The sequence below is a fragment of the Rhagoletis pomonella genome, unplaced genomic scaffold (assembly GCF_013731165.1).
Source record: "Rhagoletis pomonella isolate Grant_MI unplaced genomic scaffold, Rhpom_1.0 Rhpom_scaffold_00565, whole genome shotgun sequence".
Taxonomy (NCBI): Eukaryota; Metazoa; Arthropoda; class Insecta; order Diptera; family Tephritidae; genus Rhagoletis; species Rhagoletis pomonella.
The window spans coordinates 24,372-40,946 of record NW_023459119.1 but is presented as its reverse complement, the minus strand read 5'-3'; the positions used below and the strand labels follow the sequence as shown (position 1 = coordinate 40,946).

At 39.2% G+C, this 16,575-nt stretch overlaps 1 protein-coding gene across 1 annotated transcript in view; it reads right to left on the bottom strand.

Moving 5' to 3' along the window:
* The window catches only part of LOC118751151, a 46,609-nt gene extending 30,040 nt beyond the window's left edge, over positions 1 to 16,569 (bottom strand). The window contains exons 1-3 of the mRNA XM_036485915.1: positions 15,908 to 16,569; positions 15,064 to 15,876; positions 10,597 to 10,794 (exon numbers count right to left, since the gene is read on the bottom strand). Coding sequence (XP_036341808.1) covers positions 10,597 to 10,794; positions 15,064 to 15,876; positions 15,908 to 16,531 — 1,635 coding nt within the window. The 5' untranslated portion in view covers positions 16,532 to 16,569. The remainder of the gene's footprint in view (positions 1 to 10,596; positions 10,795 to 15,063; positions 15,877 to 15,907) is intronic.
* Positions 16,570 to 16,575: the final 6 nt, after the last annotated feature.

Here is a 16,575-nt window from a genome sequence, read left to right as displayed (position 1 = left end):
AACACGGCTCAAATAGTCTGTGGTAGATAGTACAGAAGAGCACGTGCAGGATTGGTGCAACAGTGAGCGGCGCTCTCTTAACAGCTTGCAATTGAACGAGTTAATTTTATGGCCGTTGACAACGGTGACAGTGCTGGTGTTCAAGGCTGTGGGTAGGAAATGAAATAAGGAAGGGTGAATGGTGGAGGAGAAGAGTTTTCTCTGTCATTAAATTACTTTTAGTCACTATTGGGATTTTGAGATAACCGCAAATTAGATATAATTGATGACTGAATTCTGCCTTAAATGAGCAGAATAAAAGCTCTCTCTGGGAGAGACTGCATTAATAACAGTGATGACCACAGTAGAGCCTGCAAGCAAAGCTTTTTAAAGCTTTTATATCGGTGGTGAGCACCGGCCAAGCCGCGGGCAAAGCTGTATCAAGCTTTTTATACATTTAATATAGAAAGCCTGAAAGAGCTTTGCCCGCGTGCAAGCTGATGCTCACACCATTTTATATGGACGCGCTATGTTAATTTATAATATATATGTTAATATATAATTTTTTTTATATTTAGAGACTTTCGAAGGAAGTGTCGGCCAGAGAGAACCACAAAATATGTAGAGAAAGCTTAAAAAACCTTCTCCAGCGGGATATGTTTTTCTGTCGTCAATGGTGTGTAACAGAGGTAGCTCTGAGAACTTAGCAAAACGACATCGGTGCTTACTCGGTTATACTTGCTGAGATTTTTTGCCGTATAAACAAATAGAATGTATAGATCAGAGAGCTTTTGTCCTGAGGACGTTTATATCAAATATATAGAAAGCTTAAAAAAAGTTATGCACGGGTGCGAGGCCCCACTCATTATTATAATTTTCGGTCTTTTTAAACCAGTAATGCTCAGATAGAGCTTTTAATCTGTGAGCGCCCATGCATATGTATATGTAAATGTAAACCGGTGTATATGTAAATCGGTGTGAGAGCTTTAAAGAGTTCTGGCCGTGGTCGCCCACTCAGAATAAACCGGCGATGGGCACCGCCTTGCCCGCGGGCAAAGCTCTTCTGAGCTTTTTATATATTTTGTATGGGCGCGTGCAAAGTAAAAGCTCTCTCTGCCCATCGCTGGAATAAACTTTTGTGTTAGAGAGAAAATTGCGATATTAGTTATTTTTCTTAACTGTTGTGTGGGAAATATGTTCGGAAATTGGCGAATGAAACAATAACTAAAAGCGAACGCTTCTTACGAATAACGTTGCATACTTTTAGACACACTGCTTGGAAATTTACGTAAATACACTTTATGAAATGCTACGAATCAGAGACTAACTGAAACACTACTTAAAATATCCTTTTTAAAAGGCCTAATCAGTTGTTCCAGTTTTAGGTTTTTTTTTTTTGAAGTGGAAGGGGAAGACAGAAGCGGGGACGCCTAACTTTGAACCAATTTGAAGAAAATTAAAAAAACGAACTCATTCAAATTCATACCTTAAGTGCTTTGGCTGATAGTTTGACGGCTTCAAAGTGTGCACAGAAAAAAATCCCCGTATACCAGACAGTTGCGAGATCAACAGTTCATAGTAAATATGACGAAATATGGACAATCGTTCACACGCGTATTACATATTTACATTATACATAAATAAATTTCCTGCACAGCGCAAAAACACCTGCCATTTATTAGCGTTTGTCAACAAATAGGGTAGTGAGTGAATATAAATACATACAACCCGCTCACTCAATCGTACACGCACGCCTCCGCAAGCGCTCACTCACAGCCAGTGAGTTGAGCGGCTGATAGAGGATTCTTCTGTGCGATACTTCACCTGCAGAGTTGCATTTGCATATGCATTTTCATGAGAGAATAGATGAAATGTGGGTGTGGTTGCCATTGCGATGTTGGGTGGGCATTTGCATACTCGCACACATATACATATATATATATTAACACATATGTGTGGTGCATACAAACATACACTGATATGCAATATATTTGCAATTACCGATCCATTGTATGCAACACACGCTTAATTAACAGCCTATACAAACAGTGGCGGGCAAACAAATAGGGACGAGACATTTTAACAAGTTTTGGTTAGTTTTCTTTTGTTTATTTAATGTTTATTATTTTTGTATGAAGGTACACAGCTCACTATCTAATAAAAACCAAGAAAGTACGAATTTCAAACTTCGTAGAAGAATAAATACGACAAAGTTTCATCAAAATTTTAAACTTATTATTTAGAACTTCTAGAAAAACTTTTGCTATGCATTTTTATAGCCCACTTTGGTACAATAAAGTGCATGTTTGAAGTAGTTAGAACTTACCGTTGATTTTTGGCATTTTTTTTTCTGGCTGTGTCACGCAGACCGCCAAAGCGATATAAGCGAAGTTTTTTTCAAAATTTTCTTTTTGATGCAGAAATGTTCCTAGAGCAAAAATAAGGTTTCAAAAAAAAAATTCGCATATATCTTTTTAACGGTTAGAACACGATATTTGAGGAGGAAAATGCACATCTTAAACAAAAAAAAAAATTGGCAAAAACCAACGGTATTTTTTTAATGCTGAATAAAAAATTTGAGAATCAAAAAAAAAAACAAAGTTTTCCAAAAATCTCGACTTATGCGCCCACCAATCGCAATATACATTGCAAATATGAACCTTAAAGCTATGTTTGAAGTTTCAAGTCTCTAGCTCATCGGCTAGTTGGTCAACAATTGATAGCAATATTTTATAACACACAGGCGAAACTTAATAAAACCTTGTAAAAATATCCAGCATTTATTAAAATTTAGCGTCCCTATTTATTTTTCCGTCAGCGTAAGTATTTATAGAAATTTGAACACATATATGTACATATGTACAGTGGTCCACAAAATAATAGGAGTGCGTTATTTTGGTCAGTTTTTGCTATTTGTCTTTGGTTTATTTAATGTTTATTATTTTTATACAAAAGTCAAGCTGGGTATACAACAAACAACGAATAAATTCAGATTTCAACCTTTGTACAAAAATTATTAAAATTCTGTAAATTTTCACCAAAATATCAAACTTTTTAATCAGAATCTTCGGAGAAAATTCTGGTATGCAGTTTTATAGCCCATTCAATTCTAGTCTGAAGAAGTGCAAGTTTCAAGCTGCTAAAAAATTCCGTTGATTTTTGGCAATTTTTTTTGCTGGCACTGTCCCCATATAAAAGAAAATTGTCGAACATACTTTGTATGGAAAAAACGTGAAACACCTTCAACCGAAAAAATTCTCAAAAATCAACGGAATTTTTTAGCAGCTTGAAACTTGCACTTCTTCAGACTAGAATTGAATGGGCTACAAAACTGCATACCAACATGTTTTCTAAAGATTCTGGTTAAATAGTTTGAAATTTTGGTGAAAATTTGCAGAATTTTTATAATTTTTGTACAAACTTGAAAATGTAAATTTATATGGTGTTTGTTGTATTACCAGCTAGGCTTTTACAAAAAAATACGAAACATTAAATAAACTAAAGACAAATAGCCAAAACAGGCTAAAATATCCCACTCCTATTATTTTGTAGACAACTGTACATGCTGGCATACAAGTTGTGGCTTCATACTGATAGCGCGTTAATTGCTGGTAATGTTGTGCTCGATTGCAATTCTATGTACTTTACCCTCCACAGTCACAGTCAAGCACATACCTCTCTCTACACCCCTTCACTAGACATTCAGCCTACCTGTCTGCCACCCATTCCATACAGCTCAGTGGCAGTGGCTTTGCGGTTGAATTCTTTTCAACATATTTGGTTGCACTACATCCCAAAGCGTGGTCAATAGCCCGCCAGCGGAAATAATATCGACAGCAGTGACTGTAAGCGGAGCGCATTCATGGCACACCTGTTTAACTCCTTGTTTGTTTATTTGTTTTGGCTGTAGATTTACTTACTTAAATACAAGGAATTGGGTGCTGAAGAGTATTTAAGGTTTCCGTAAGACAAAAATATTGCAAAAATTTAAGAATTTTTATGGAGCATAATTTTTTTTCTATTAACATTACCTCGACTTTCTAGTCGTCTCTCAGACTGAAGCCTACTCATAGAAAGGGGAGTGAGTCTGTGAAAAAATTCACAAAAATTACCTTCAAAAGTGATCTTTCATGAAAGAAATTCCAGAAAAACTTACAACAAAAAAATAAGAGCCTACTTTGGCTTGAGAACTCTGTGACGGAAATAGTCTGCCTGTAAGACCAGAGGTTCAAATCGTGACCATCATTGCAGGAAAATAGAAAAAATTCTTTAGAACGATTATGAAGATCTGGTGTTAATTATACGCTTTTTCATAGCAGAAATATTCTCGCAGGTTTGCCATTGCCTGCTGACGGGCGAGCGCTATTAGAAAAAAAAAGTTTTTTTTTGTTGGATGTTGGTCGGTCTAGGACTGATTAAGTCTTGGCTAACAAACGTGAAGTGAATCGGCCACCTTCTCAATCATCTTCACCACTTGCATACATATGCATGAATGTACCAGAAACGCCTAATGCGTGGTTTATGCAAAGCTTTCGAGTTATGTACACTGCCGGCAAAAAGTATTGGCACAGCTGTTTTTTTTACAATATATGCAACAATTTTTATTGTAATATTTTTCCCATAATATTTTATAAAAATATGGTTAATTTCACAACAAAAAATATAAAAATGTTTTTTCTAAACTTTTTGCAAAAACTCGCGAAAATTCAGCAAATTTTCGTTCAAAATTTAAACTTTTAAAACAGATTTTTTTTAAATTTCGCATTGATTTTTGAGATTTTTTTGTTGAAGTTGTTTTGCATTTTTTCCATATAAAATATTTTCGAAACAATTTTTTTGTATGGAAGAGACTGCGGAAAAAAAGCATAAAATCAACGGTGATTCGTAGCTATCTAGAACTTTTACTTTATTACAATAAAATTGATTGGGCTACAAATCTGCATAGTTGAAAATTTGCATGAAATTGTGCCGAATTTTCGCGAGTTTCGCACAAAGTTTAGAAATTATATTTTTATGTGTTTTGCTGTGGAATGAAACATATTTTTATAAAAAATTGTCGGAAAAATATTACAATAAAAATTGTTGCATATATGTATTGTAAAAAAGTATTTATGCCAACACTTTTTGCCGGCAGTGTATGCTTTTATTTGAACTTCAATGTTTATTAGCATTCCGTGTCTAACAGAGTTCGCCTTGCCCCCTTTATCATTTATTAAACCAGTTTGACTGCATTTTTGTTCAGCTTAGATGGAAAGAAATATACATATACTAAATACTTAATATGCATAAACAAACAAGACGGAACTTTCTGTGATACTAAATTTATTTAGTTTTTTTTTTCTTGAAATAATTTAAGTCAGGTAGCCTGCTAAATTTTTTAGTTTCCTTTTATTTTTATTTCGAACTGGTTGAGTATTGAATGCAACTAATTACCATTTCACGAACGCACAAGAAACAAATTAAAAGAAGCAACAAAACAAACTGGGCTAACTAAAGCTTGACTTATAAAGCTTGGTGACGGCAACTACGTACATATGTATGTATGTAAATAAGTTTGAGCGGATGATAAAAGAAGCATCGAAGCAAAACCATGCATAAGCGCAGGTGGAGCAGGTGCAGCAGTGGTTATACATACCTATACATAAACATAGAAAATGAAGCATTCCAAATAAGGAAAAAAGTCTACAATGCTGATTCGATAAATTCGGCGATTTTGATGGCCACACTAAGCTGCGATTAACCGCTTTAGCATGCTTTGCATGCAGCTAAGAGATAATTAAAATATAGAGAAAAAATAAAATGCGTTCAAGGGAAAAAATTCAGAGAAATTGCACTCAAGTAGATAACTATCACCACAACCACTTTCGAACCGCCTCGTCATTAAAATTACGCGACAAAACATCGAATTTGTCTTTGCCAAGTGGCAGACAGAAAGTGACATTTGAACTGAGAGCGAAAAGCGGTTAAGCGCCAGCAACAACAACGAAAATAAAGCAAATTGCGTGCCACATAAAATATGCACTGTTTTGACTGCCAAATGATGGACTAATGAAGAACTGGTATGACATGGCAAAAGCGAGTCATTTCACGCTTATGGCGCCATCATAAAGCGAGCACATAAAAAAGACAATGGCGGCCATAGAATGAAGACGCACAATAGAATGGGTCAACTGAAAATTTTTGGAATCAAAATAAAAGAGGTAAAGGCGGCAAACTTGAATGAATGTTTGTCTGCATTTATAATGGCGCGTAAAGAAAGAAGGCAAAAGTAATGAAGGAGAGTGCTTCAAACACAGAATTAGTTGAAGGTAAACGGCGAAAGTGAGGCATCTACATATGTATGTGAGTTACATAGGCCGATCTTCAGACTTAGCGCGTACAGGGAGACATTGAATCGCGGACAGAGGATATGTTTATATTTTGCACAGAACGAGTATTGACACAAGAGGCTCTGTTCATCAAGCTACGAGATCGCATTTGTACTTAATTTGACGTTCTTTTCTTCGACGGATGGAGAAAAAGTTAGTATTGTGAAAATATTAATCGTATCTCTTCCAGGAAATTTAACAGACTTTGAGACCTACGACTGGAAGATTATAATCGATAATCGAAAAAATAACTATTATTATCGAGCCGCAAGGACGTCATCCAGGGCACCCGTGGTAATCATTTTTCGAACCTTAGAGCTGAGAAAAGCGCAGATTCCATTTAGAAGTGTGAATATCCCTTGAATATTTTTTGTCCCGAAAGTGCACAGTTTCGTTGGAAGAATCAGAATGATCATAAGAACATGTAGGCTTAGAATGCTGGTAAACCTCTGCCGCGTACTGCAATGGATATCTATCTGAATCCACATGGGCAACTCACTTAATCAAAGCTGATCTTACTTTAGCAAACTTTAATTTTACTGGAGTATCACGCTTCGCTGCTCGGAAAGGTTTCATCTAGAGAAATACGCAAGTGCAATCTACTCTAAAATACTGACAAGACTTTAATTTTGAATAAAAGTATAGTATTTTCGAAAAACCTTGAAGAATAGGCTTCATCGCCAATGCATAATTTTAGGCTTAAAATAAACCGACTATAGTAGTCCAGCTTACTGGCGTCAACAAAGAACGGTAAGAAATGGGTTTCAATTAACATTAACTAAAGCTTGCAAAAAAAGCACTCCGCCACACTAAAAGCTACTCAATATTTTGTTTATAATGCCCACAGCTTTGATGACCAAAAATTTGTTAACTTAGAGAATAAATTTTATAACTGGACGAAAGTGTGAATGATTCGGTTGTCTGTCACTTAAAAGTAACAAAGCCTTGCAATACAATATCCCTTCATCGCCCGATTTTCCTCATATCCGCAACAAACCGCGTGAGGTTGATGGTCTAGCAAGTATTTGCATAATATTTAACTTCGAGTGGCACTTTTTCACATTTCCGCGCTTTGACACTTTGGCACTTCAATGCTGCACGCAAAGACTTCCGACAGGCTATTCCCCCCTTTTTCGCTTCTCTGCGCTTCCTTGAGTTCCGTTTTCAATCTCACTCCCAAGCCACATGCGCCTTCGAACTTCCCGCAGTGCTATTATTAGCAATCGTCTATTTTTATGTCTTGCCTTTGGCGTCCACCGGAAGCTGTCAACCATTTTTGTAACGGCTCGTGCTGCTGATGCTTACAATATTGCCCGCCTGCCAACCGCACACAGCATCCCTGCGTCATCGCTGTCAACGCATTTGCTCGATTTTCGCACCACACAAATACACATACATGTACATAGAATTACAACTATGAACAAATACAGTTATGCGGGCAATTCGCACACAACTTTGTTTATTTTTATCTGAAAAGTTCTCGGCTCAATTTGTTGTTATTAAAAGGCATAAAGTGCCATAGTGAGTTGGCAACCAAGTTTCTGCCACTCAAATTCATGACTTGATAAATATGCTAAGAACTATGAAGAACAACAAACATTGGGCTTTCAAAACACTTTTACCCCCGCCCCAGTTGTGTTGGGCGCGGGCCAGTTTTATGCGAGAAGTTGTCACAATGATTGCACAGGTAATCTGCTTGCTAGTGTATTTATGCAGCTATTTAAGGCCCAGGTGAGCGCACTTGTGGGCGATAAACTTCCTTTGTGAAGAGAAGGCGACATGGCGCGTGGGCTCATTTACGATATAGGTAGGCTTTGGTAAGCGCAAATTAACGCATTCCGTTGATAGACAAAAGTGTGTGTGAAGGGCTATAAATAAGTTGGATTATGTCCTGACAAAAGGACCGGTAGCTCCAGATAAAAAGATTTTCCCTGCCTTCGATGCTGTCCCAAATGGTTATCGGTTCAAGTGTTAAACTTCTGATTTTAGTAGCCAAATTGTTTTATGAATGTTTCATGGCTTCTAAGATATCTTATGTGGCCATAATGTAGTTATTAAAGAGTCTATGTGTGATCAACAGTAACATGTATGTATGTATGTATATCTAATTGTCAACCTTCACTTGTCTTTTCAGTCAGGGCTTATCTTTTATTTTAATTTCGTAAATTTTTTAGCAAATTTTCCCAATCAATTTTATGCATTGTCATTTGTTTTCCGTGAGTAGCATACTCTATTACAGTTATTTCCATTTCCAAATCAAGAGACTCCCTGCGGCGCACTGCATTCAATAGAAATCCATTGAATTTCTTTACCTTACTTTACTCTTCACCTTTTGCTGCGCTGCGATGCACTGCCCCTTCAATCCCACTATGTATCAATATTCATAGGATTTTCTTCAGCATCCTGCACATTTTGCTTTCTTCAATCCACTTTGCAAACTAATCCCATCTAATATTTATTTTAATTCAAACATTTTCAGCGCCCTTTCCGTCTTCTGTTTTTTTTTTTTTTGCTGGAATTGTATTTGCTTCACCTTTTGACCCCTTAGCCTTCGCTTCGCTCACACCATCTTTGCTACTCTCTCACCCAACTGCATTGCCTGTCTTGTGCCGTTCGTGCGCTAAAGCCGCAAAGTATGCAATGATTCTGGAGCTGCATGCACTTGAGTCGTACGCGCTCTATTCACCACGTTTTAGCATGCTGCATATATACAGCCATGGACACTTATTACCAATGCACTGTGTATACCTACGCGGCTGTGATATTTACCAAAGCATAATGGGCTTTGTTACATGCCATCTGCGTCAGCCACATTTCCGCTTTTCATTTATATTTATTTTGCTGGCTTTAGTTCTATTTTTCTTTTTATTTCATTCATTTTATTTCCAGTGTTTGCCTTCATATTTGCGCAAGTGCTTTGGGGATACTACTCCTCCACATTTATGGCTCCCCTACTCACCTTCGACTGCTTCCAGTTGCGTTTTTTTCACTCACCTGCTAGTGCAATTGCCATACCTTTTCTGTTCATTCGCAGTGCTCTTGCCTGGCTCAATCTATGTATACTCTATAGTTCTTATGATTATTGTTATCGTTACAAATTATACTTGCTTGTTGTTGTAGAAGTTACACAGTTATTGCGGTTGGCTTCTTTGAATTTCCAATATCATTTTTCAATGCAACTCGCAGCACTGCATATTTCACTCTCGCTGCTTTGTATTTACTCCGCTTTTTCTTTTTCTTTTTATTTCATTTGTTCACTTGTTCCATGTGAATTATTCATATTTTACTTTACCTACCCCGGGCTCTTGTTGCACTGCGGCTTTTGCGCTTTTACTCACCCCACTCTGGAACTTTTCATATGCGGACATTTTCCCAAGCACTTTTGATTTCTATTCTACATTATTTGCGATTTGCATATTTTGCTTTGCGCGCGCTGAAGCTGGAGCTGGGTGCGTGGCTGTGGCGTCGAAGTGGCCCGTGGGAAGGTGCTCAACTACTCTTGCGGTTCGATGATCATATTGTTTGCCGACGCATGGTTGGAAGAGGTATTTGGGTCACATTTAAAATATATTTTTTAGTGTAAAAAAAAAATATTTATATATGTATTTATGAATTAATTATTCCCTTCTCTGGAACTGAAACTCATATACATTATTTGATTTTCCCCTCTTAGGCTGTAAACTTATTTCTCTACCGGAAGTTTCTAAAAGATACCCAGGGCACTCTTGCATACTTCTCGTCGAGCGCCCACAATTTCCCAAACTATTTTGTGGCACAAACTTTTACGACCAGCATGTGCGTACTATTCCCGCACGTAAAATTCCATAAATTCATAAAATTGTTAAATCAAGCGTATGCCACGTCCAACACAAATCTATGCTGGAAAAAATATTTACAATGCCAGCGTGCCTGCAAAATAAACAATTTTGCTGCCACTGCATTGGCGCAACGTAAAATCATTCGAACGAGAAAGAGCGTTTGACGCAAAAGTGTTGCATATTTTTAGGAATTTTACAACACAAGCTTTACTAGCAAAAACAAAATAAGTAACTGCGCTGCGAACAGCTGATCAAATTTCGTACGCAATCCAACAAATTTGCAGATCTAAACGCGTATTGTTTTCTCTCGTACGCTGAATAAGTATTTAGATAATTAATAGAGGCATGCACTGCGACCAGCAGGTCTATTGTGCCCAGAATAAGTATTTGCATTGTAATAAAAACGAAAATAATTTTACATATTGACTCACCTGATACTTCTTGATGCTGTCCAGTTGCTCCAGTGTCGGTTCAACAATTTGTGCAATTTGCTGGGGCGCACCTACACCGCTGCTACCCATACGCCGGTCTGGAAGTTGTGGCGCTGGCGTGCGATTTATCAGGCGACCATCCTTTTCGATGCGCAAGTGATCGCGCGGTGGCGGAACCGGTTTCACAGAACCATTCAACTGCGGCGGCAGCGAAGGAGGGTGAGTAAAAAAAATGCATATTAATAAAATTTTAAATAAAAAACCAAAAGAATTTTAATAAATATTTTTACAGGCCGTTATCCACATTACAGTTGTTAGTTACTAGTAGTAGCTGTTAGTTTCGTTGTGGGTCAGTATGAAAGTTGAGCATGTAGCGTACATAAATGGAAAATGAGGTTGTGGAAACGAGTGGGTGAGTAAGTGTGTAAGCTAAATGAAAATAAAAGTGTTCAAGTGTTTTGCTTATATTTCAGAGCTGCAGGTGAGAAGGGCGATTTCCTACAAACAGCGGAGGGATGTTGTTAAAAATGTGTCAGTGCCATGACCGACATGACCATACTAAAACTCAAGTTGAAATAATGGTTAATTAATACAATTGAAGAAAATAAATGAAATAAAAAGAAAAAATTGCGTAAGTCATGCAGTGAAAACCATAATAAGTGGAGCTGCAGTAATTTCAATTCTGCCATGGGCGGATATTTCACACAGAAAGCTTAACGGTAAGTTTTTGAAAAGAGATTCACATTAGTTGTTTGCTATAATTTTACTTTGCCTACATAGATCTTTATAGAGGAAATTCCAAAAAGAATGTACCAAATAAAGACGAAAACTTTACCAATTACGGCGGCAGGGATGTAAACTCCTCCGAACTAAAATAATACACGACGAGGTTAAAAAGCAGGTCAATGAGAATTTAATTTTGGGTATTTGTTTATTGTAATGTCTTTCAGCTATATTTTTTCAAGATGAAATCTAAGGGCAGCTGGATATGGCCAAGTAGAAATAAATTAAATAAAAAGAAAAAAACTCACACCTGCGTAGCGCTTGAAGAGAGAAAGGTAAGTTTTCAGAAGAGATATGTAAATATAATTTTCTAAGTACACAGTGAGACCTATTAGTTCCGCTAACAGGAGCATAACTGTAAATCCAATATAGAAAATCATATATAACAGTATTCATTCTTCTTAGGTGCTGCTCGTTCACCCTGAGACCAATCAACACCAGGAATCAATAATTTTGGAGCATAGCTACAAGAGCCGAACATGAACAGTGGCAAAATTAATTAAATAAATTCATTCTCAAAATGGAGCCCAAATTCTTGTTTAATCACAGCCAGTTAGATCTGAGTATATCATGAACTGCAACTGCATCGATTTCTCGCTCTTTCACGGTCAACAACTTAGCTGACTAGTCAACTTAACAGCACTCTAGGAATTCTTTTCGCTACTTTTAGCACTTTAAAAAGTTCCTAAATGAAAAATAAACTTTATGATTCATGAAATCTATACGACACCAAAACTTTGGTGCGACCAAAACATTTATGTCTATGACGACTTAGCACAGCACTCACGTCAAGTACGAAAATTAACATAAACCGTTTTAGTTGCCACTAGTAAAAGTGTTGCTCATAAAAAAGCGCCGCGAATTGGATCAACTGCTCCCCCGACATTTTGGAGTAACGCTTAACTGCATTCCGATGCAGTATACTATGTGATTAGGTGGGACCCGTGTGTGCTCCTTGCTAGCATTTACCTGCGCGCCAACTGTTTTATTTTTGCTATCCGTTTTTAGGTCAGCACCGAAACATAATTTTCCAGTCGCCTACAGCATGACTTTTCAACCTAGTCACCGGCACCAGCTTTGCGCACATACATAGCATTTGTGGCACGTTTACATTGCCGCTACCAATGCGATAAGCCATCGCCATCTGCAACATGTGCACTAACCCAGCAACACATCATTCGAAGCTTGCAATGGTGGCCGCAGCACTGCGATTTTCACACGCCGTAGCTGATGCTCAGGGTGCAGCAGGCGGAACATGCCAGCATTGGCAACATTTAAAATTATTACGATTGCTTTAATTTCCGGCAGCAAAAAGTAGCCAGTTAGTACACACACAGCTCAGTAACGCCGTGCTGAGCACGTGAGGGGTTAGACGTTAAGGTAGCTGAGAAAATTTTGCACGTGCCTGCGGCAGCAAAGCAAAACTAATTGCGAACAAAATGGTATCTTTTATGCGGAATTAATTTTCCACAATTCAAATGCGAAAGCAGAGATTTCTAGTGAGATACTCCTAGCTGGCCGAGATTGGAATTTGAGTTATTACATTTCTGTGTGAAATTAATGCTAACTCGAATGGCTGGCAAGAATATGACTGTAAAAATTAAACAAAAATGTATGGACATAGGTGTAATTTCTCTCATACATATTGTTTATTTTTATGAATAATGCTGCAGAGTGGAGATTTCATCAGCACGAGGAAAACCTTAATGAAGTTTAAGAGCGCATATAAAACTTTGCATCGCTTGCAATATACTAGCACATCCCATACAATCCTCTAGTCATAACAAAATGTAGAAAGCTTATTATCTCTGAGTTACTACCTTCCGAACACCTCATTAAGAAAATACATCTTTTTTGTAGACGCGAAAATTGGTAATGAACATGGCGCGCGGGTCTCAGCGTTTAGAAAACTCTTGATCAGGAAGCAGTGAATGAGTCATACAGCGCAACGTATTAAATGAACAGCGAGCATAACACAACGAAAGGAGCGATCTGCTTCGAGACAGAAAAATAAAGACGGAAAAATAAAGAGAGATTAAAAGAAAAAAACAACAAATTTCACTGATAGCCTCTAAAAACTTTGATGGTTTCGTCGGAAAATCACGTCGAATATACTTAGATCACTTAGATCTGCCAAAATCATGGCAGTGTTTGGCAGAACGCTTCCCTCGTACCACATGTGGCATCTATTGCCGCATTAAGTATGCAATTTCACGTCATTTTATTGTGTCTGCTCATCTGCATCGGTGAGCTCGCCTTCCCAAAGTCCACGCCACGTCGCACAACTTTTTTATGACTACGCAATTTTTTGGGGCAAATATGAAATTTATGAGCGCACGATGACAACGACTTGACATCGCTAAAAAGCAGCCACTTTGAATGCAACTGTCATAAAAATTCACACCATCCATTAGAGAACGCTCAACATGTGCCACTGCAACAGTTACGCAAAGCCACCCGATTTGTTGAGAAGGCGATGACGACGCTGCCACAGACGCCAGCAGGAGCTGTCGCATATTCAATTGCAACACATTCGTTTCGTGCGTCATAACTGTCAACAAAATACGACAGAGAAAATAAAAAGCAGACGCAGCGTGAGGCGTCACACGCGCAAAAAACGAGCGCGCGCTGCTGCACGTTGAGTGAGGAGGCTGGGCAACTGGCGAGCACAGGATTTGTGCCAGCACGCGTTGGTAATTTGTTGCTGCCACATTTGGCTGCAATTTGGCGCTTTAAAGCGCTTTAATGTGTTGCAGCAAAGCTCAGTGTTTCCGCACAGTAGCAGCGACAGCTCAAGCGTGTGTGACAAGGACAAGTGCAGCCACTTAAGAGACGCCACGGAATGTCGTTATAAAAGCGAGTTCATTGGCAGTGGCAGCTCCAAAAAAGTAGCACTTTGGCGAATTTATGGGTGGCCCTGCAGATATGGAATAATCTTGTGAACATAAAACTTTTTATGAATAGTGACACCTAAGAGCGTGTGGTTAAGTTAAGTGCGCTTAACTTAGATAAAGACATAAAGATGTGAATAAGGATACAGAGACTTTTGTATGAGGGCTATCTGAGGGAGACATTTGCTAAGGGGTTTTTGCTCCACTTTGAAATAAGGAGGAAAGCGTGAGCATAAATCTCAACAAATTACTATGAGAAAACACTTTAATTAACTTTGGGAATAAGACAACAAAATCTCGATACTTGGTAGAAAAGGATAAGGAAAAAGCTGAGACCATTCGATCTATCAATATACTTATATTTACATGCATACATTTTTCTTTTTTTTTCAGATAAAGCTGAAACCCGCTGGACTGGAAATAGTGCTAAACAAACTACAGGAAACTACAAAGAGGCTACAGCTACTTACGTTTAAAATAACAAAAATAAAAAGAGAAAGAATATAATAAGAAAGAAAAATGTACAAAGGATCGGCAAACCAGCCAGCCGTGATAGCACCAAATAAAAATGGTGAAACGTAAGTAAGGACTACAGAGGAGCTACGAGCCGAGCATAGCACTGCTGCTGTTACAACGCAAATACGACAGGAGGCAGTGTGACACCAAGCGTAAGTTTGCACCAAAGAGTGTGGGGCGAGAGAAAGAGGTAGATGGAAAAACGTATTACAGTTTTCACGAAGTTTACAGAGTGAATAGAGTGGGCAGAGGAGTAAGAAACAAGTGGTGGTAGTACCTCATCGTTGCGCTTGGATGACGGCTTGCCACCTTTGCCCATCAAGCTCGCCACCATTAAGCAGCCGTCGCCTGCATTTGTGCCGCCGTTGATGCCACCGCTGCCACCACCCGACGGCACTTGCGGTTGTGGTTGCTGACGCTGCGTTGCTGCTGATTTATCTAATTTTTCAGTAGAGCTGCCCAACGAGCCCAGTGACAGCAGACTCTTCTGTTTAACCAATTGCTTCAGTGGATGGCAACCTCCACCGGACGTTGACTTTGTGGTCGTTGCCGTTGACTGATGATGATTGGGATCCATGGAGAGCGGTGAACATGCCGACAACGATACACCAGCCGAGGCCGTGGCGGAAATGGATGCCAAAGCCGAATATGAACCCGAGATGGAGGAGCACGTGGGCGAAAAAGAGTTATCGTTAGTATGATTGTGACTGTGGTTGATGTTACTGCTGTTGTTGTAGGAGGAGGCCGACGATGAGTTGATGTGCGTCAGTGTGGTATTCGCCGTCGAGTTGGACGAATTTGACGATATCTGCGATGAGAGCGAAGACAGATGTGGTGGCGGTGGATAGCGCGGCGGCGTCTTTACTATCTCAATGAAGCTGTCCGGCACATCGACGGGCAGCTCGCGGTGCTTACCCGCTGGTGGTTGCAGTAGGCTAGCGGCCACCTGCTTACACATCGCCAGTGGCAGCAACTCATACTCAGGCGGCGCACCGCCCAAGCCCTCAATCAACGGCGGTGCATCGTTGGCGCTGGGTGACGAGCCGGCCGAGCTGTTCAATGAGCTGCCAATGCCCCCCCGATCCGGACGCTGAGCCCGTGCCAGAGCTATCTGCGCTGACGACACCGCCGACGCCAACACAACGCTTTGATGGCGTTGATGAGTTGGATGAATTACTCGTGTTGTTGTAGTGATTATGGTTTATGTTGTTGCTGTTGTTGTTGAGACTGTTAATGTTGTTGTTTTTGTTATGTAAATGACAGTAGGCAATGGAGTCGAATGAACTCTTGCTGATCGACTCTTCATAAGAAGACGAATAGGATGAGGAACCGCCGCGCTGAAGCAGCCCACTACCATCGATGGCCATCAACTCGAACTCCTCGGCGGTGCCGGGCGGAGTAGCGCTGCCATTCGGATTGCTGCTGGTCACTGGAAATTTACTGCTGTGCGGCGGATAGGCCTTCTTGTGGCCATTATTGGGTGGCTGTTGTTGTTGCTGCTGTGTATTGTTGGTGGTTTTGCTTTGTGTTGGTGGCTGAATTGAATACTGTTGTAGTTGTTCAAAATTCAATTGTTTTTGTTGTTGTGCGTGGTGGTAGTGTTGTGGTTGTTCCGTTTCAGTGGCCAAATAATTTTCGTAATTTTCAATTTGATCCAATTTCAGTTGGTGTTGTTGGTTGTACAAATTTTGTTGTTGCAACAGTGTATTCGTATCGTTGAGTAGCGCAATTTTTTTGATTGTCATTGTGGATTTCGTGGATAATGTTGGTGAAGTATTGATTGACGTCG